The 21,963-nt window shown below is 45.2% G+C and overlaps 1 protein-coding gene and 1 long non-coding RNA gene across 5 annotated transcripts; one reads left to right on the top strand and one right to left on the bottom strand.

The window, feature by feature from the left end:
* Positions 1-1,103: 1,103 nt before the first annotated feature.
* LOC6901921 (uncharacterized) lies at positions 1,104-19,186 on the bottom strand. 4 transcript variants are annotated; one of them, XM_033382920.1, is made up of 7 exons: positions 19,113-19,186; positions 18,424-18,632; positions 11,711-15,307; positions 11,541-11,628; positions 8,502-8,586; positions 7,338-7,643; positions 1,104-5,357 (listed from the first exon to the last, which is right to left on the bottom strand). In XM_033382920.1, exons 3-7 carry the CDS (start codon positions 14,490-14,492, stop codon positions 4,056-4,058), a joined length of 4,563 nt encoding a protein of 1,520 aa, XP_033238811.1. In that variant the 5' UTR covers positions 14,493-15,307; positions 18,424-18,632; positions 19,113-19,186; the 3' UTR covers positions 1,104-4,055. The 4 variants fall into 4 exon arrangements, with proteins under 4 accessions (XP_033238811.1, XP_033238810.1, XP_002133455.2 ...); XM_033382919.1 differs by lacking the exon at positions 19,113-19,186 and adding an exon at positions 19,030-19,108; XM_002133419.3 differs by lacking the exon at positions 19,113-19,186 and adding an exon at positions 18,959-19,099.
* LOC117184585 (uncharacterized) lies at positions 7,575-7,970 on the top strand. Its single transcript, XR_004469996.1, has 2 exons — positions 7,575-7,716; positions 7,778-7,970. It is a non-coding gene; the product is annotated as an uncharacterized lncRNA (long non-coding RNA).
* Positions 19,187-21,963: the final 2,777 nt, after the last annotated feature.

Raw genomic sequence — 21,963 nt, 5'->3', positions numbered from 1 at the left:
TGACAACAAGAGCCACAAGCACCACCACCAGATCCAGAGCCGGCTACAGCACCATCACCAGCAACACCATGTCCTTCACTTACCTACCATACCCCAGGCGTCTCCTCCACACACCACTCTATTCCACTCCACTCCACTCCACTCCAATCCGCTTCACTCTATTCCCGTCCACGCCCGAAGCCTCAACGAAAGCGCCATTTAAAATTAGTAAAAAGTTAAAGCCACAGCTGAACGAGAAGACAACATGAGCTGCCCTGCAATTAAATGGAAGCAGGCCGGGTTGAAGACTCCCGTGTGAAGCAAATTGTGGGTGCGCTCTCCCAGCGAAACTCACCGAATTCCAATTAAATTGAACAGAACACAAGTCTTTCTATTAATATCAGTATACATATGTCTACATCCATATTAAATAAAAAATAGCGGTTTTGGAAAATGAACACCCAACCCCCAAACTTGTATTGCAATAGAGCCATGAATGGGAAATATAGCCTTTTTGATTAAACATTAGTGGATCAGTAGATCTCTATAGAGAGTATCGCAGAGCATCGCTATAAATACGCTCAAGTATTAAATATGACTTACCAAATATCAATTTAAAATAAAATCTTTCATCTCCCCATAGATGGCAAGTGCAGCAATTTCAGAACGTGTTCCAAATTCGAATCGCTAATCTAAGACAAATATCTACAGGGTAGCTCTCCATGCTGGGTGTAGATGATTGTAGCCGTTTTCCTCAGCTGAAATTCAAAACCTCCAGCCAAAAGCTGAGTCTGGGTGCCCACATCGCAGGCTCTGGACCGTCCAATCCTGACTCGCCCTCTCCAAAGCCGTTCCTCCATTCACATCGTAGTCATAGGGATACTTTGGCGGTTGTATACTCCGCAGTGCCCACTGCCCTCTGCCCACTGCCCAGCAGGGGTGTTTATGTTCTGGTCTGCGTGGAGGCTTGTTCGCCTTTATCGCTGCCAGCAAATCGATTGGGTATCGATGCGGAGGGGCAGGGAAACCGGAAAGAGATAGGAGCTGCCTGGGTAAGACTGTACAAAATGAAATATTTCAAATTTCTACAAAAAGCCACTCCCCCAAAGAGAAAACGCATTCGCTTTACTTTTCTTTTGTGTGTATTTTCCTTTTTTTGGTTGCAATTTTTCTTAATATTGAATTTCATTTATATCGGTTTATTGCATCTATGGGTAGCATGCATGCTCTCTCGGTTAGTTGCCTTACATACTTAGTTGCCAGCTGTCATTTACCGTTTTACTTAGTTGCCAGCTGCCATTTACCGTTAGCTATTTGTTCAAGGAGCGTTCCCTTGCCTTGCATTCGATCCGATCCGATTAGATCCGTTTTACTTAATTTATTTTCCTTCGTTTGGTTTAGTTTCGATCCTTTTGGCCTTTCAGCTGGTTTCTTGTTCTTGTTCTTGTTCTTGTTCTTCTTCTTGTTGTTTTCTATCTGCTTAAACACACATATCAGTTTAAGTTAGGTTTTAATAATAACTTAAGGTTAAATAACAATCACATTTACTTATTTTTTTTTTGTTTTTTCGACCAAAAAAAAATTCTGCCCTGTCCTAACGTTTATATTTGATTTACGAGTAGGTAATCTTATTCATTTATAATATTCATAATATTTTTCTCATTGGCATTCTCTCACATCTTCTTCTTTTCATATATTTGTAATCTTTTTGTAATATATTTTTTTTTTATTTTGTAATTGTCAATAAAACAATTTGAACAAACTTAAACAACGAAAGTGGTTAATCTTTAGTCAGGGATTATGTTCCACCTAAAAAGTGCCATCCGAATGGGATCTGGTCTACTGTATCGGATCCGCTGCATTCGGGGCACACATGCATATTCTCGTATAATTCTCACTACTTACAAAGTACGTGCCACTTGCAGTGCACGGATCTTGTTTCATTCTCCCGTTCCAGCTCGGATACGAGTAGATGTCTCCGCTTGGTATATACCATATTTTTAAGAAGTTGAGTTTCTATAGTTTATAATTCATCCATAGTACACTCGTAAATGTATATACTAAAGTTTATAGGTGTTTATATTATTTATATTGGGCAAATAGTATATTGAAAAGTTTCTCCTTTTACTACGATAATTTACCAATTGCTTAGGTCTATGTCGGTAGCCATTTAATTTGCATTAGCTGCGAGTCGAAGTCCTCTTTTACACACCCACACACGGACTAAAAAATATACATACACATACATATTTTGACTATACGTACATATTTCTAAGACTAACTCGGCTTTTCTTGTGTTGTTTGTTAAAAGGTTACATACATGAGTATTCCGCCGCAATCACCGGATCGGATGGGCATTGTATAAATGGTTCGTTTCTCTTTGTAAATTGTGTCGGTTGGCCACAAAAGTTCGGCACATTTGATTTCTATCAAGTGGATTGAGATGGGAAACGCAAAAAAAAACCTTATATCTAAATAGCCATAGTCGCGATATACGACTATTCTAGAGTGCTCTGTGCCTAGCCGTTTTGAGACACAGTGTCCAACTCAAAGTCGATATTATTTTGGAATACTGCAAAACCGTTGGAATCGAATTCATCTAGCATGCCTTTCTACCAATACACTGATCACCATTATAGCCCTTGACATTCGTGATTCAATTGGTTCAGATTCCGGGAAATATTCCGGGAGTTTTGGGGAAACCGTCTAGTAGGCTGCTTTACGAGTTCTTACGAGGAACCCTCTCTAAGGAATATTCGCTGAAATTCGTAGATTGAAAGTGTTCTTCTTGTTAGAAACGAGTCCAATTTCAGCACATGGCTCAATCCAAGACTAAAGCTTTAACCAGGAGGCTACATTTGCAAAGCATGAAAGGCATTGGCAATGTACTTTTTACTGATAGGCTATGGTACTTCCATAGCGAATTAAAGAGATCTAGCTCTTGGGAAATCTGAGTCCACTTGGAAATGTCAAGTGAGCCCAATTGAAACCAATTCATTATAAGAGCTATTGCTCAGACTAGGCTACCTAACGGATTTTTTAACCGCAAGCTTACACAACGCTGAGCCTACATAGGCTTCTCGTTTACTACGTCAATCCAGGAACATGAACGAACATTAACAATGAACAGATTAAAATAGAGGAAAATTAAAAGCCCTACTCTATTGAAACTTCTGACCAAACTGATCCCTCTCTTAGTTGTTGGCCCGACACAGAGCACCTTTTGAAGTATGGCAATAGACATACAAATCGAAACTAGTTCTGCTACAATTGTGTTTCCCTCATTACTATTTGGCATTTCTGTGTGTAAATGATTAAAACTAATTAATTATGCATTATTACATACATACATACGAGTACGAGTACGAGTATCTGTAATTATTCTGTTTCGTTTCGTGCTGTTTTGCTTTGCATATTTATTAGATTCATGCCTTATCGGTTTCCATTGGCATCTGCCTGTTTTCATTGCATTTTCCGCCACGTTTTTATCGTTTGCTTATATCATAGATCGAATGGATACTTCTGTTAATGTTCTATTTTTCTCTCTTTAGCTATGGTAAGGATAAACATTTAAGTACGCGTTAGCCCTTCCCCTCCCCCCAAAAGGTGAGAAGAGTGGGCTTGGTGTGTGTTTTGGGGTTGGGGGCGGGGGCGGGGGAGGGAGAGGGTGGGTCGGGCCAGTGTTTGGCCCAGCCACAAAAGACAAACAATTAATTATGATTTATTTATATTATTCGCGTGTAATTGTTATTCGTAATATTTGAAAATCAACAAACTTTAAAGTGGAAACTTTCTATTATTTTTTTTGTTTTCTTGTATATATTAATTTAAATATTTCACTTTCCCCATTTGGAGTTCGGTTTCACTTTGTTTTTTCTTTGCCACCGTTTGGGATATTATCTTAAGTATTTCTAGTATTCCTTACACCCTAGAGGGAACTATTCGCGCTTTGAGATCTCTACGAGGTCCGATGCAAAAAAAACGCTCCTCCCTTCTTCTGTTGCTGCTTCTCTCTCACAGGATCTTCGGGAATCATCTCTTCTATCTCTTCTATCTCTGATCTTACCTGGCCTTTCTTAACTGCCGTTCACATCGACCACAGCCAGGGTATGGAGGCCATTGGTGAGGCCGTTGGAGCCATAGATTACGCCCGTGGTCGGTGACTGTGGCGACGGTGGTGAAGCGGGCGGCGTTAGGGTGGCCGGCTCCTCTGGACCACTATTGTCGGAGGAGACCTTAACCATCCCGTTCCCGTTGCTGATGATAGCCTGGGACTTAAATGCTGTCCCATCTTTCTCCTTCTCAGCTTCTTTCTTTGGCTTTCCATTGGTGGTGTCGGCTTCAGCTAGCGGCGGTGGTGGCGGTGGGGGCAAAGAGTCCAGTTGGTTCGACTCGATGAGAGAGAAATCGTTCAGCTCTTTGATCTCCTCGGTGGATGGTGGGGCCGGCAGACTCATGAGACTGTCGTAAGTGTTCTCGGGTTCGAGATCCATTTCGGCTACGATTTCCGGTTCCTGTTCCGGCTTGGCTTCTTCATTTATCTCAAACTGGGGCTTCGACGGTTTCTCCGGCTCTGGTTTAGTCTTCATCTCTGGATCAGGTTTGCCCTGCATCTCCAATTCGGGTATTGGCCCAGAACTTAGCTTGATCTCCGAATCTATCTTAGACTCTGTTGTTAGCTCCGGGTCTGTCTTCTGCTCTGGATCTGTCGCTTTCTCTGGTTGATTTTGCTCGTTCGTTTGCTGCTCCTCACTGTCGTTCTTAGTCTCAGGCTTTTGGCTATCCAAAACTACAGTCGGGTCATTCTGCTCCCCTCCGATGGGGCCTTGGTCATCCTCGACGTGCTCCTTTGGCTTGATAGATGGCAATATTGGCTGGGCTGTGGGTGAACTGGTGGCATATCCAGACTGTTCGATGACATATAGCTCCTGGTTGCCGTAGGAGTAACGCTTGTTGGAATCGGTCGATGAGGTGGAACTGAGATCGGACTGGGAGAGTCCAGTTTGGGCGATAGCGATAGCCCCCTCTTGGTGTGGCCTGGCAGCATCCTCCAGCATCTGCTCCTCCGCCTCTTCGATGAGATGGAGGACCCCGACTCCAACAGTGGGGTTGGATGGGGCTGGGATAGGATTGGCGAAATCGCTGGGTGGGGCATGGATCTGGACCTGCTCGTGGCTAGGCGGAAGGGTCTGCTCGTCCACTATTTGCAGACCGTTGGCCTGCTGAAGTTTGGTGTCGAAGGGCAGATCGGTTGTCTCGGGAACGGCGCCGGGGATGTCAGCCGCCTGCTTGGAGTCGATGCCGCGCGCCACTTCTACCACAAATACTCCGTCCTTGTCCGTGTGCATCTTCGTCTCTCGCGCGTTTCTCGAGATGTCCTGCGAACGATAGTGGGGATTGAATGGGTGGTGAAATGAAAGATGGTGAGCTGGATACCAAAAGCAAGTGCATTAACAACATGCAGTCAGCTACAACAACAACGAGGAAGAGATATGGTGGCGAGAAGCGGTGGGAAACACTGGGAGGTGGAAGACAGAGAGTGAGAGAGAGAGCGAGAGAGCGACAAAGGTCGGTGAGGTGACAGAGCAGACAAATCGGGTTGCTGCCATGCGGAAAGTGTCGAAAATTGCATTTGCATACGCTTGTGGCATGCTCACAGACACCTTACCAACCACTCAAGGAAACAAGAATACCATAACATCGATTCACACACAGATACTCGTAGATGGATATTTTTGGGGTCCTGGGTTTCGGAGCCTCCCGTGACAAAGGGACGACACTTGCCTGGTGTTTCGGAATCAAAGCTGTCCGGCGTATGACGGCCCGCAGGTCCCCACGATGAGCTGGTACACACGGCCAGGCCAACCCCAGGACTTTGATGGCAAGGACAAACCAGGTTAGATGGAATAAAGAGTACAAGAACACCACATATTTAGGGATAGATATGATTGCTAAACAGGGAAACAGGATAACACTGATCAATTTAAGATTACTGAAGGTCAGGGCTTACAGCAACCAGAATGAACCAAACAGGAGGAGACAGGACAGGAGAACAGCAAGTATTCAAGGAATACTAAATGAGAAGAATATAAATACGTTAAAGGAGGAAAGCGTGACACACGGATTTAAAGGTACTCTGAAGAAGGAATAAATATGAACCGAAATAGAGACAAACGGAAAATGAAAAGAACGCCGAAAGATTCCGAGACGAAGGGAGAAGAGGGAAAGACATCCAAGACCTTGTTGTAGGTAAAAGATTAAATATTAAATTAAAAGAAATTGGAACAGACAGGCAGAGATAGGGAAGAGCAACTCACACACAACACGGAAGGAAGAGCAGGCAGGAAGGCAATACGCATCGACACACAGCAAACAAAGTACATCGACGAGAGAGCGAGACAACCAGAGTGTATTTGGAAAAGAGACAGCAACACTTAGACACTTAACAGGAGAATGAAACGAACAAACAACACACACAACAACGACAACCAAAACAATTACAAAGTGCAGACAATACACACGAAAGCATACAATACAATGGACAAAGAGAAAGAGAAAGAGAAAGAAATAGAAAGAGAGTATTGCTAGCTAATGGCGCTATCGGAACTGGAGCTTTGTTGTGATCAATCCAATGTGAAAAGCGGATATAGACCTGCACTCGGAGTTTCCCTTGATAACTATTTGCAGTTCTACGTACAAGCTAATGACCAATATACTAGCTATAAGTCCACCTCATCCGAATCGATGGTGTTACATTTATACTATATGTCTACTATATTACCTGAGTACCCTACCCCAACCGATACTCTATCTTGCTTATCCATACTCTTGTGCGATACCCGCTTTTATCGATGTTGAAGTGCGATAACAGCGAGGTAGACGCCAACGCTCTATCTGTGATTAAAGAAAAAAGTTATATAAGAGTGTTAAGAAAGTTGTTTAATCCGCTCCACATATAATACTTTGGTCCACTAACTTTCGTTAAGTTCGTCTCGCAGAAGTGCATCCGATGAATATCTTATATACCATATACCAAATCGAACTCTAATCTCGATCTTATAAGAGCTTAATGTAAGATATCTGTATGAAATGAACTAGTTAAATCCCATTCACATAAAATACTCTTCTTCATGTATTCTATTTTGTACTCCACTCCAGTCCACACAAGACACCATAAACTACTCCAGCTCTTTCATAACTGTGTGCTATCTGTCAATCCTAGACAAGGAAAAGCACAGTGACAGAACAGGCGCAACAGAGACGACAACGACAACGACAACATCTACAACATAGACTGTGAGAAACAGAGACGGCACGTTTGACAGCTGATCAGCGGCTAACGAACTGAACGGACTTACGTGTCGCTCTTCGGTGACAACAATGAGATGATTATCTTTGAGCGTCATCTTGGTGACGGAGCCACTGGGAGCAATGACATTACTCCAGTCACCACCTTCATCGCTGCCCATCGTTCCCCAGATCTCTGGCATCTCAAATCGAAACTCGAGGTTCTCTAGACCAGAGCCCAGCTGATGGCCCAGACTGGACTTCTCACTGTTCGATGGCCTGGGATACGAACAGGAGGATGTGGTGGCGGTGTTGGATATGGATGCGAAGGCGGATGCGGAGCCAGACGATGCTGAAGATGTGGCAGAGAGTGTTGACTGCAAAAGGCGGAGGCAAGGCACGCTCTCAGTACGGGAGGGTATACATATGTACATATACCCATGTACATATGTAAGTACATACGTATTGCAATGACGATATACAAGAATTTCGTAGCCTCCTCTATTTACAGAGTTTATCAAAGAACGTTATTAAAAGTTTTCACCTAATATTGAAACTAATTGAAACATTCCACATATATGATCGCTTTTTAGCCCTCTGAATATCAACGATGATATATGCATGTTCTCAATAGTTATATCGATATAGACGCATGATTTCTTTATATTTTTTGCCATTCAAATACATATGTACATACATCTGAATAGACCAAAGTGAAATGCATACACCTGCTCTCTGCACCTGCTCCTTCACAATTATAATGGCGCTTTCTCTATCGCACACATAGGAGAGTACGAGTACACACAGAAAACCCTCTCCCCACACAAGCATCAAGTGAAGACGTTTTATTTAATTTCGGGATCAGTTTCAGGATTGAGAGCCAGCCCACCATTAACTGCAGTTTAAGTTTTAATTTCGCTGGGCTCCGCTTCGGTTTCAGCGGGAGGAGCCATAAAATAACTAGCGGAAATTTCTGCCATTGTTTAATTTTGTTGAGAGTTTTTGAAAAGTGCAAGGCTGGGACAGTGGCTGGGACCGTGGCTGGGACTGTGGCTGGGACCGGGGCTATGAGAGCGGCAGTGCATCCATGGGAGCTTGGGACTGGACTAAGTTTAAGGCACTCGCTGATGGCATTTGCTTTAAAATTTCAACTTTCAGCTCCCGAAAGAGACGTGCGGATAGGAAGGGGCACAGGGGCACAGCTCATTCAACTTTCCTCTCGATGAAAGACTTACCTCATTCTTGGAGTCCTTGCCCTGCTCGCTGTCATCGCTACGGGCGCCGCACAGCCCCTTTCCAGCGGGTTTGTTCAGCATATAACTGCAAGGAAGAAAGAGCGAGAGACAGTCAGTGTGTGGGTGAGTGAGATGGATTGAGTGTGAGGTGGCGCGCGGGGGCGGAGGCGCGAAAGCTGTTAAGCAGCTATCAGCTTTCCCGCAGATTTTTGGCCAGACTTTCTAAAATCCAATGCATTTCTAATGATGCCGCGACTCGAATTAACATTTTGTTGCCTACTTTGCGGCGGCGCCTGCAATTACCCAAGCGATACACACAATATATGAATACCCTTACTAAAAGAAAGGCATGCAAGAGGCGGAAGGCGGAAGGCGGATGGCGGAAGGCCCCCCTAGTGGAAAGTGGAAAATGCATTATTAAATGAATCGCATCCATTCCCATTCCGTTTCCCACGTTATTTTCTGTATTCGTTAATCAGAAAAAAGTTTCAAAGAAACATGAATCGGTTGAAGTATTTCCGATGAATTTGTGGTAATTGAATTTCTACATACTCCACAGGACAAAGTTATCGTTTTCAAAATGGAACTGTATTCTGTTACCCAAGAAACTCTCTGTGATTTCTAGTCCCTGCCCTACTCCCTCATAAAAAGTTATAAGTTTTTAAATAAAATGTTTATAGAGAGAGAGAGAGCCGTTGGAGAGCCTTTGATTGAAATCTTTGATTTCCCATTCGCTTCCATTTAATTATTATTAAATTCTGTCTTTAAATAATAATATTCGTAGAGTACTCGCCATTGTACCTCCCATCGCCGTTGCCTGGCTGCCGCGTAATGCTATTGCCACTCAACGAACTTCAAGTTGCCACACGCACAACTAATTTCTCGTCTCGAGAGTTTATTGTGCAATTTCCTACCACACACACACACACACACACACACACTTACACATGCACGCGAAGTATCCTGCCCGCCGTGTCCTGCTCAACAAGAAAGAAATAAGGGAAATAAATTGTGTATTTCCTTTTTATTTAGACTGTGGCTTTTCGTCGCTGGCACCTTTTTTGAGGGATGGGCGTGGTGTAAGGTCATTGACGGTTGGGTGGCGGTTGGCGGATAACAAACTGGCAACGTTTGCGGCTACCATTTGCCGTTTTATACGTTTTTCGTGTGGCTTCAGGGGATGGGAATCAGGAGCAGGAGCAGAAGCTGAGGCTGAGGCTGAAGCACCTCTCTCAAACAGCCTGCCTTGTTAGCTCCTGGCTTCTACATCATCTGTGGATGTGTCTGCTCCAAGTGTGTTTTCGTGTGCGTGCGGCGACTTCCGCTTCCGGCCTTGCCGGTTCCGCCGCGTTGATTTGTTGCTCCTTCATTTTTGGGGATGCGCTTACTGACTCGACTCGACTCCCTCTCTAATCCTAAACTCCCTCAGTTATTCCCATTCTTTCTGCTCCCATTTTGCTTCGCATTTAGTGCCCAGCATGTTTATATGTACACACAAATATATATATTTTCCGTCCTCATCCACATCCACAGAAGTAGCTTCTTTCAAACCAATTCGCATTTAGATGGTGTGCTCAAGATTTATACGAGTATGTATGAGGATACTGAAGGGCACCGGCACCGGAACCGGCACCATGAAGAAGGCTGCGGGTGATAAAGGATGTGCGTTCCTGGCATTGCGTCAGTCAGTCTCCTACTCAGCCCTTGCCCCCAGAAGTGCCATCCAACGCCACCATCCCCAGTCGCCGTCACAGATTTGTCAATGTTTTGTTGCTGCCCTCGCCTTCTGCTGTCTGTCGCTGGCAATGCGAGAAATAAAATGCCATGGGTGAAGCTGATAAATGCGATTTGCCACGCCTTTGCTGCAGCATACGGCACCGGGTGGTTTGTGTGGTTGGGCGGTTACCTTAAGGGTTAGGACTGGGGTCAGGTGGCGGCAAATTGCTTTAAATTGAGTGCATTCTCTTGGCCTCAGAAGTAGGCAACAAATTTGAGCAAAAACTCCGTCGGAACAGAATCCTTTCAACCGAACAGGAAAGAAGATGGATGGGGGTTAAGGAATTTCTCAAGGCTAAGACCCACACCACACCCGTCTAAGCTGGCTCTCGTTGCCTCTGGCATTTTATGGTGGATTTGGCTGAGCTTTTCATACGCTCCCTGGTGCCTGTTCCCTGCTCTCTGGCACTTTGACGGCAATTCCTTGCAATTATTTTTGATTTGTGGACGACATCCACACGCTGTCTAAGCTGATTAGACGCCACACAATTAGCCCCAGACCAGGAAAGGCCAGCCGTGGAAGAGCACAAGTGGCAAGTACAGTCGGACCCAGGAATGATAGTCGTCTGTTCGATGATAGTTTCTGCAAGCCAAATTACTGCTAAGTCCTCTTCATTCAAAAAACACACAATGCTAAAATTTGCATTTTTAATTTCTTCCAATAATAAATCAAATTTAAGAACAAATTAAAATGAAAATACACAATTTATGACACTATTCATTTTAATTACTCAACAAATCAGATTCCATTCAAACAACACCCACGATTTAAATATAAATTTTAATTACTATTAAAACAGACCAGTAATTAAACTAAAGACCGTACAGAAACATTCTAGTCCAGTTTTTGGCTTCTAATACATACATATGTATGTACATATATACTAGGGTGGAAGCCCCCTGCACACTCGCTTCGCTCGCTCGCGCCGATATGAGTAAAATATCTGATGGCGACCCACAACTTTTTGTATGTATATATATCCATACAAGCAAATTTACTGGTCAGAGCAATTGTAAATATCAAAACTTTAGGGGAATTCCCTTTTTGCAAAAGAAATGTGTTAGTTTTTTCTGAACTATTAATTTTTGTTTTTTGCCAACGTTCCCTAATTTGTTCGCTAATGTCAATAGGTTTTAGAGACAAGGAACCAATCACCTATTTTTGCATACGACGAATGTCTGTGTAAAAACCGAATTAGGTGTACTCGTAATATAGATGTACAGGAATCAAATGTGGAATCAACTATAGTCCCAAATGCTTACCGAATGGCACAGTACATGGAGATCAGCAGGGCCGAGGGTAGAATGACAATGACGAGACCCATGGAGACGGCGAAAAGATTGAGATAGCCTGCAATTCAAGAAAAAACAAACAAATCCAAATGTTAGATGATCTTCTATTCTTAGAGTCCCTCTCCCCAAGGGGTACTCACCGTCAAAGTCGTCCAAATGGTCCTCGGACAGGGCTGTGACATTGCTCATCGCCTGCCCACTGCCAGCACCGCTGGAGAGGAGAGGGGCCATGGCCGAGACGGACCCAGACCCAGCCTCTCCCCCAACCGAAACGTTCTCGTTGTGCTGCAGCAGAGTGGCGTTTACAAGCTCCGCCATGGGGGGTTGCTCGCGGTGCAGATGACTCACAGCCGAATGGCGGGGCTGATGATCCTGTCCGCGACCCGGGTGGTCACCATCCTGTAACTGGCGATGGGATGGGCTCTCGAAGGGATAGGAACCCTCAACGCCGTCGAAGCCGCCGCCTGCCCCATCATCGATGAGATCTCCTCCATACTGGATCGAGCTCTCAATCACATCCGGATCACTGTCGACGCCTATGCCCATGCCGATGCTGTTGCTCTGGATGTCATTCTCGTAAATACCCATCCCACCCAACTCTCCGGGCATATAGTCGATCTCCTTTAGTTCGATCTGTGGTGGCAGCTCCCCGATCACGGGCACTCCAATGGCCAGATCGGGCAGCACGGCCGGCTGAATGATGATGTCTGACTGGGGTGAGCTGCCGCTGCCTCCTCCCAAGGGTGCCTGGGTGGTGCTTGCACTCTGCGGCTGCTGCTCTACTTCGATAACCGACTCTCCCACGTAGGTGACATCCAGAGGTGGAGCTCCATCGCCGCTGCTCGGACCCGTACTGCGGAAGATTTTCAAAGCATCGGCGGTGTTGTGCACAGGCGAGAGAATAATGTCCTCCTCGTATCGAGGCGTGGCTAGGGAGGATCGCTGCTGTTGCAGTTGCTGTTGCTCCATCACGTAGCTGGCCGGGAAGAACTGGTTCTCTAGCTGGAACTTGCGCTGCTGCTGGAGCTGATCACTTCCAGGACTGCCCGTGGGCAGGGATTCGCCCACCTTCACCTCCGTGTTGGAAATGTAGAAGATCGTGTCAGAGTCCCGATCGATGCTGGGCTTCCGTGGGGGCGGTGGGGGGGGCGGAGGTGGTGGTCGTGGCACGCCCTCACCTTCTTTGAGGTCTGCCATAAAGAGCTCATCCGCATCCTGGAGCTGGGGCGGACGCACCGCAGGAGGGGGATTAGCCGCCGTATCCGAGCGGAAGGTGAATATCGGATTAATGTGCTCGCCACTCGACGAGCTCTCTGAGCTGCTGTTGTCCCCGTTGGCGCTATCGATGATCTCAACCACGAGAATCTCGTCGCTGGGCTTACTCGACTTCAGCTGCGGCTGCGGCTGGCGGTAAGAAAACTCCAGATCCTCGCTCTCACTGCCAAAGGCCTCGGACACGTTGATGTGGATCTCAATGGCCGCCGGCTCGGGTTTACCCAGAAGCGATCCACCCGAGGCGGGCTGAGTGGAGACATCGGCGCGGTCGATCACATATTGGGTGAACCGCTCCTGGGGCGGTCCCACTGGTGGTCGAGGTGGTCTGGTGGTGCCCGACTCCGCTTCCACTGGCAGCGGATAGTAGCCCTCGTTGTCGCGGAAGTTGGTCGATGCCACAATGGAGTCCACCGTGGAGTCATACACCTCTATCTGTATGTCTGAGATCTTGGACTCTGTGCGCGGTGGCGCCGGGCCGGAAAGCTCTAGGCCACCGCTCATGGGCATGGGTAAGCGAGTGGTGCTGGTCTGTATCTCAGGCACCTGGAAGACCGTGGTAGACAGCACCGAAATCGACGATATAGAAGCTGGATCGAGTGTGGGTGTGGCTGTTTCTGTAGTGCTGCTGGGGCCAATGTTGGCTGGCTCCGTATTCTTCTCGAGCAATGACGTCGGCGCCAGGATCTCCACAATACGTCCGTCGCGCAGCTGGGACTCGATTGAGGCAACGTGCAGGTGGTTGGGTGGATGTGGTTTCTTCAGCGGATGCACCACACTAAACGTCTTCTCACCCATGAAAATCGGACCCAAGTACCCATTGTGCACGGGCACCAGGGCTGGCTCATGTCCCGTTCCGGAACTGGCATCATCACCGGAGCTGGAGATGGGAGTTGGTGGTTGCGGGGCGGTGATGCTGCTCGCACTACTGCTGGTGGTGGTTGGGATCCTTTCCATTTCCGATTCAATTGCGGTTGTTGCCGTTGTCGTTGTTATGGTGGTTCTGGTGGTTCTGGTGGCTCTGGTGGATTTGCTTGCTCTGGTCTTGCTTTCCACGGTGGGTGAAGTGGTTGCGGTGGCTGGTGTGGGGAAATGCTGCTGCTGCAGCTGCTTCTTTCTGGTCAGCTTGAGGCCGTCGTGTCCACTGTTCATGGGTGGGGCCTCTGTGTGCTCCAAGTCCATCAACTGCACCACCGCCGGTGGCAGCGGCAAGTGGTCATCGCTGTCTATTTTTGTTGTTGGTGTTTTTCCAGTCGTTGCATTGCCCATAAGTGTGGTCTTGGTGGTTCTGCTGCTGGTGGTGCCAGTCTCGCTGGGAAAAACGGCTGGAGGTTTTATGTTTGTCTTTGGCACTTTTTTGTCCAACTCTGGTCTTCCCGTGACATCTGGCAGCTCGGTGGGAGTGCTCTCAGGTGTGCTGCTGCTGCTGCTGCTACTGCCTTCCTTCGGTGTTGCGTTGGCGGTGGTTGCCTTCACAACCAGGGCGGGCATGTCGCCTTGCACCCCAACCCGCAAGTGGGGCTGCTCCACCGCTACCTCCGATGTGGGCGCTGCTCTGCTACTGAGTGCAGCTGTGGCCAGCAGGAGGAGCACCCACAAGGTGCTTCCCTGGCTGCCACGCCCTCTGCTGCCGCCCAATGCAGATGGCATGCTGCTGCGGTTGCCGCGAACGATTCTGCTGCGGTTGCTGCTGTTGTTGGCGTCTCTTGATTGCGTTTTCGGGAGGCTTGAGGAGGCTCGCTTCTCACGCTACTCGTACACTGCTTACCCTGCTTCTTCTCCTGCACTCTACTGCTTGTTCTCTGTCTTGTTTTTGTCTTGTTTTGTTATGTAAATTTAGTTTTGAGTTTTCTGCGCTCGTGAAAATCTGTTGGCTGTTCTTGGCTGGTTTTGCCTTTGGCACTTAATTTTCCCTTTTGCACTGCTTGCTGTAGCTGCTGCTGCTGCTGCTGTTGTTCTTGCTGTTGCTGGCACTTGGCATTGTGTTGTGGCTCTTGAGGCTGACTGGCATCATCATCTTCTTCAGCATCTTCTCCGCCATCAGTGAGCAGTGAGCAGTGAGCAGTGAGCGTGCGCGTGCCCCTCCCGAAAGCGTTGCTGCAGCTGTTGCTGGTTTCCCCTCCCGATTGCTCAGTCGCCGCTGCAGCGCCGCGACTCCGTCGGTTGAACAGTTGCTGGTGGTGCTGCTGCTGCCACTTCTGCCCGGGGTCCGCGCCGGCCTCGTTGTCTTTTTTGGCTCACAAATATGTTGTTGTAAAGAAACAGAGAAACCTTCCTTCTTTCGGGGCTCCCCTTCTTTCTCCTCCTGTTTCCCTTTCGCTTTTGGCACTTAATGGAAGGCGAATGTCGACGGCGCAGTCTCTGCTTCTTATGTCCCTTTTCTTGTGGATCTGATCTGCTTCGCGCTTGGCTTCTTCTGCCTTTTCTCTCGCTGTCTCTTGTTCAGCTTCTGCCGGAGTTCCGCCCTAGGGTGAAACCGAGATTTAAAACAACGGCTCCAAACAAGCTCCAAACCACAAAAAAGTTTTTAAAAACGATACAAAAATCACAACAGACAGCTAGCTTCGGAGTCCGAAGTAGACCTGGAAAATATCGATATTTGAGACATTCGATACTATCGATAGTATTGGTTTTATTCAACATTTTATTTTCATGTATTAAATGAACTAAAAACGACTGATTTGAATACATCGCTTAAATAATTACGATAAAGAAATAGAATACAATCAACAAAAACAAAAACATTACTGTAAAATACACTTCAAAAGTCACTTAAATATAAGGTTTTTTGGATATAACTTTTTGAAGTTCACTTATAAATGACTTATTTATTTGGCTATCCATATGTTTTTGTTTGGGAATGTCAGCACTTCGACATTTTTTGGTTCCAATGATGCTTTTCGATCGCTGAAAAATCGCTCCGACTTAGTCGAATGGTTTGGACTGCATAAAATCCGTTTTGCTCACAATGATTTTAATGATGAATCTGTTGCAACTCGCTAAAATATATATAAATAAAAGTTGCATAACTATCCACTTGTCTTATATAAAATATATGTATAAATATAAATACTTACCTTGTAAAATTCCAAAGGATTTGCTTCTTGCGGAGAATGTGCCACTTAGAGAATCGACCCGATCTATTTTATCCCTATCGGACTCTGAAGACCCCTCAAAACTCAGTTATTTTGCAGCTACATAGGGATAAAGTAGTCCGATCTTGATGGCTCTCACCTCTATACAGCGTGAACCACAAATAGGGGTCTGTAACAAATCAGTTGTCAGTTTAAAACTGCGAAACAGGCAGACGGTCATTGCTCTTTTCTCAGCGTTTCAGCCTAGTACATATCTGTGTAGATCATGTTTTGAGAGCTGGCTGTCTCTGGTTTCGCAGTCAGTCAACTAGCAAAGTTTAATGTCATAAGGCTATTAGTATCGCGCAGTCGTAAATATTATACGATCAGGACCTGTCGCAATTTCTTCGCAATTTAGGTCGTATTCCAATCGATATGTCAGCTATCGATACAAGCCAAAAGCAACGCATCACGCATCATGAAAATGGATCGTACCAATTTAACGCTCCATTTCTGAAAATCTGATGCATGATGCACGGCAAAGCACGTAAAGGTCTGTTGTATTTTTACGACACTAAAAACAAGGGTCAAATAGGTCGAAAATGAAACAGAGTCGGAGATACTTCCATTGTGCAATGCATAAATATCTGGTCTAACTCATAATACCATCTGCAAGAGCTTACGAGTTAACATAAAAAAAGATAACAATTTTAACTTTTTTCTGCAGCGCTGCTTGACGTGTAATTTAATAAGGAGAGTCGAATAGGAAAACAAAACAGAAGAGCAGAAAAATACAGAACATAAAGTAACAACAGACGAATTCAGAATAAATCATTTGAAATTGTGGATTACAAAATAAGCATAGAAAATGGGAAACAAAGATAATAAGGAGAAAAAACACGCCGAAAAGGTAATTCGCCGAGAATTCTTTTTCAATGAAACTACCCCGAGCAAAGGACATCTATCCTTGCAGGAACAAGATTCAGCTTTTCTCCCCTGACTAGAAGACAGCTCCCACAACTAAAAAAGAGTGTCCGACTAAAATAACTAAAAGTGGAACAAATACTGACGTGCACGTCTCCAGACAGGACAATGATTTAACCTTAGATGGACGTGTTCCATTTCTTTCCTTTCTCAGAGACCAATAACAGCTTGCATTGGAAAAATATGGATAGGATGTCTTAGGATGGCTTAGCTTGCACACTTGATTTGTGGATGCCATCCACGCGATAAGAATTCTCCATAACCCACTCTTTTTGCCAGAAATTACCGTGGCTACCGTGGTCCGGCTGTCTTTCACTGTATATTTCCCTCGACGCTGCTGGAGGCTGGAAGGCTGACATTCCTCTCGGGACTCCTCGCAACTAGCCAATAATTTAATGATATGTTTTTGATAAAAGTGTCGTACTGTTAAGGCTGCTGGCCAGTCGGACAAATGGATCCTTTTAGCCTTCCTCAGGACCCCATCTCCCCCTCCAACTTCCTCGGCCCGTAAAGTATGCAACGCTTGCCGACGGCATTCCTCTGGACAGCTGGACGGCTCGTCATCCTTTGAACCACATTTTAGGTTGCGGCCAGGCCATGCAAATTAAATTTAAAGCCTACAAAATGATTCGATTTCACAGCCCCGAACCGGAGCCCGAACCTGACCCTAAACCCCAACCCAAGGAAAAGGTCGGCAAAGAAAAATTGGGGAAAACCGCAAGCAGGCGCAGGCACAGGCACAAAGGCTTTCCATTCTCTCATCATCACGGTCATCGTCGACATCAACATCAACGGCAACATAACAACTTGCTTATCACTCACTCTGCCCAAGACCCAACCGCACAATCCGCACCCCCACCACACCGCTTCCATTCCTAGGCCCCTTCTTCTGAGCCAACTATTGAAAACTGAACATCAAAGGGAAGCAGTGAGAGGATAGGGGAAAATATATGTATAAAAGGAAAAAAAGCCCAAACAATAATAAAGATTATGATAATATGGGACATACGTAATGATACGATAAAGAATTGATATATATGCACATATATACCAACATATGTGTGTAGGCATCTATATAACTAAGCCATATAACTATATCTTCATAAGGAAACGAAAAGCTCTGTAGTTATCCCTTCCTTTGGTATTCCCGTTAAAAGTACTCGGTCCTTGTAAGATTTCACGGTATAAATTAATCTTAATATACATATGTACATCGTAAAATGGGCTTAAAGGTTCTGAAAACATGACGGAATCTTGTTGCTCGAATCTATATACAGACGGACTGACTTTTTGGATCCGCAACTGTTCTCGCTAGAGAGCGGCAATAATTTTTGCAGGTAAATCAGTTGGCCTCCCCGCGTCACACGGCACTCGCATACATTAATCTCTCTTTAATATATATCCCCTTTTAATAGCACATAAATTATATAGTACACTTTATATGGCGGACAAAATGGCCGTTGTCCCAATCTATTTATCCTTGAAATGGAATATCAAAAAGATATCTATTGGGTGCCACTTACCGGCGGCGAACTCGCTGGCTGATTCCGCTTGCCCCGCAAGGTAATCCAAGGGTCCTTGCAGAGCTCAAGAGCCCCCTCACCTGCCCGTTTTTTCACCTTCTCACAGGCTTTAATTTTCTTATTCTTGATGGAGCACTTTTTCAACACGCGTTTTTATCTCGCACAAAAGATTGTTTTCAATTGTTTCTCACACGCCACACTGCAAAAAACTGGGCAAAAAAACAATCAGCGACACCGCTAACAAAAAAATACTAAAAGCAGCCGAGCCCAAATCGCGGACATGGAGCATAACGGTAATTGTTGTGATGCGGCAACAATAACAGGAGCAACGGCCACGCCAAAAAGAGAAGGACAGCAGAGCCCCAAGTCGTGGCAAGGCAAACACTCTGCGAGGGCGACAGAAGTCGCGCGAGAAACGCGCCAAATTTAAGCAAATTAATCCTCAGATGGGGCTCGTTCTGCTATTGTCGTAGGCCTGCCTTGCCCCACCTCCGGGCGTGTTGCAGGATAAGATGTGAGAAGGAGATGGACTGACCACAACTCCTTTGCTATTCTTTATCGCGCTGCCTCTTCGGTTGCTTTTTCTGCTCCTGCTGCTGTTGCTACCGCTGCTGCGTCCTTTAGCTCCGAAAACCGCACGAAAACTGCGCAAAAATCATAGCATCCTTTGTCTAAAAGGACTCACGAACCTCACGACGAACTCAACTCGACGAGCATTCAAAATTTGCGCGCTCTTTTCCGAACAAGAATTTGTATGGCATGTACCATATACACACGCGGGAATGTTGCGCATGTTGCTTGCACGCCATCGGCCTGCAGGGTGTGTTGGCACAACGAGGTGGGGTAGTATTCACAAAATGTACCATGGTCTGAATGTCGATTTTTTATGACATAATTTCTATTTCAGCATGGTCTTCGATTTCAATATTTATTTTTAATGTAATAGCATACAAGTTAAGGAACGAAATTTGGCACGGTATGCTAAATATATTTTCAATACAATTTTTTTTGTTATACATATATTGTATTTTTCTTGTGGCACTACTTTGTAACAAATTTAAATGTGCTCCGTGGTGGATTCCTTCTTAGTAAGCCCCAAAATCTATCAGAATACGTATTTTTCGAATCCGTGCCATTAAAATTGGTCTTCAGACCATAGTCCATTGACGTACAACTGGAATGTTGCTGCCGTGTTGCAAATCACCACCTCGTTGTCGAAAACCTCATTGACGCACTGCGCAGCATGCTGAACAACATTTTATGCCGAACGACGGCATAACCTCAGCCGAGAGTGACCGAGAAAACCCGAGAGAGCAGAGCCGACCATGAGTGCAGAGAGCGCAGGACTGAATATAATTGATGAGCAACATGCGTGTTGCAAGTGAACGCATGGTATAACTATATAAGGCAAGGAGAACTCAACGAAATCGTTCTTTTGCGCGTCTTATGGATAATATATATGTTGGATATGTCCCTAGGATATGACGGGACTCGATCACCGAATATATATGTATATGCACATTGTAATAAAAATATGTAAACAAAGTTTGCTGCTTTTTGAATTATCTAATTTGTGTAAGGAAATTTTGATTAAGGTACAATATTAAATAATTTCTTGCACTTTTAAACTTTGTTATATTGTTTTCAATTACATGCGACGAATTTTCCATTAATATTTCTTGTTCCGAACTTGGCATTAAACAGAACTGCAGATAATCGTAAAATGTACCTGAAAATATAATAGAAAACCCATTCCATGCGATTGTACCTTGGATGTTATTAGATATTATTCTGCTATGGGATGGCCGTCGTTCTACACGGGAGTAGAATCTCCCCTCATTTGGAGACTTCTTCGCGGTTTGTGTCTTGGCTAAGCGCCAATATAACCTGGCTACATCTACATATGTATATGAAAGCTAACGGGCTCTGAAAGCTTCACTGGCTTCCAGTCTCCAACAAAGCTGGCTCTTAGAGAGTTCAAAAATAGCTTTTCGTGCGCCTCTTTGTTGACTTTGTTTTTATCGGAAGCTTAGGGTAGCATAGGCATAACCGCCTTGCATGCTCTGTTTCAAAGTATCCATGGGATTATTTGGCGCTTGAATGGGGCTAAAGATATAAAGATACATAGATTTAGTTATTCAATAAATAAACTTCAAATGATATTAATAAAAAAAAAAAAATAGTAGGTGACGCGTCAAATACTGCTCTTCCTTTCTTATGTCAAGAAGACAATAATTCAAACCATAATTAAATAATCAGAAATCAGTAACGTGTTGGATTTCTTAAAAATAAGACTGGTAATTTGTCCGCTACTATCTGCCTGGTTGCCAGTCCAGTCAATAACAATATTACTGTTCTACAAAGGAAAAGTACACATGATCCTTCAAGGGAATGACAGCCAGCCAAAAGTTCTTGTATCCTGTAGCTTAAGCTTAAGTCGGCTTAGGTCAAGAAAAATTCAAAATAAACCATAGCTATGAAATTCCTGCTGCCCACTCTTTCCTACAGATGTCTTTTAGTGTACTCCTCTAAGATACAGACCAAATATTATGGTGAAAGCTTGCTGAACAAAAGAGACAATCAGAGTGTTCATTGCGTCCCTTTCATTGATCGGGGGTGTTCATACTCGTAGCTTCCTCTCCGTGGGCTAAAAAATACTACTGAAACTGCCTTCCAAAGATGGATTTTCAGTTCTGTTTTTATTAGATCTCCCTATTTTCTGCATTGGTAACCCACCCATATCAGATTCTCCTCAAAGCAAGATCTTTGTCTTAATTTCCATCATACTTTAGCCGCTCCCATTCCAGCGCAAACCCATCAGTAGCATCTGTTCCGAACGTTCTGCCTGCCAAAAAATGTGTCTTACATTTATTTTGATCATGCAACACGCACGATAATTCCCATAAATAATTTGCCATTTGATTATGTAAAACTGATGGTTCGCCTGCCCGGTTGACTGTCTCCTCCTCGTCCTCCCGTTTTCCCAGTCACCACACTCTCCGGGTCCGCGTCCGCGTCCGCGTCTGCCTCCGTCCCCGCCTAGCCATGCTCACTTATTTGTCTACGCTGTGGAATTCGAGGCAGGTCCCCTTGGGCGACACTCCCAAATGTCTCCGTCCACGTCTCGTCTCCGTTTGATGCGTTGTTGGAAATCGAACGTCTCAAGACGGCTGCCAGGCACCGTTTGGTTTTGGTTTGGTTTAAGCTTCGCATTGGGCATCTGTCAATTCTTTCCATCGGCTGTCTCTTCGACCTCTTCGAAGTCTCTCTGTCTCTAAGTCTCTGCAAGGCTCCAACTTTCTGTATCTCTACGAGTAATACATATGTACCTGTGCGCCTTTCTTCATATACATATGTATGTACATATGAATGGACGTATGTCTGCTGCTGCCTGTAGGGGACGAGGGACAGTGACAGCAATTTGGCAAAGGCATTTGCATTTTAACAAATTAACAATGCACAAAGTCCGCCCACGGATACCGTAGCGGGATAATATCGGAAACGAAAACGGACAAAGTAAATTTCTTTAAACGTGTCCAG

The sequence above is a fragment of the Drosophila pseudoobscura genome, chromosome X, assembly GCF_009870125.1.
Source record: "Drosophila pseudoobscura strain MV-25-SWS-2005 chromosome X, UCI_Dpse_MV25, whole genome shotgun sequence".
In the NCBI taxonomy this organism is placed as follows: Eukaryota; Metazoa; Arthropoda; class Insecta; order Diptera; family Drosophilidae; genus Drosophila; species Drosophila pseudoobscura.
This window is presented reverse-complemented; position numbering and strand designations above follow the sequence as displayed.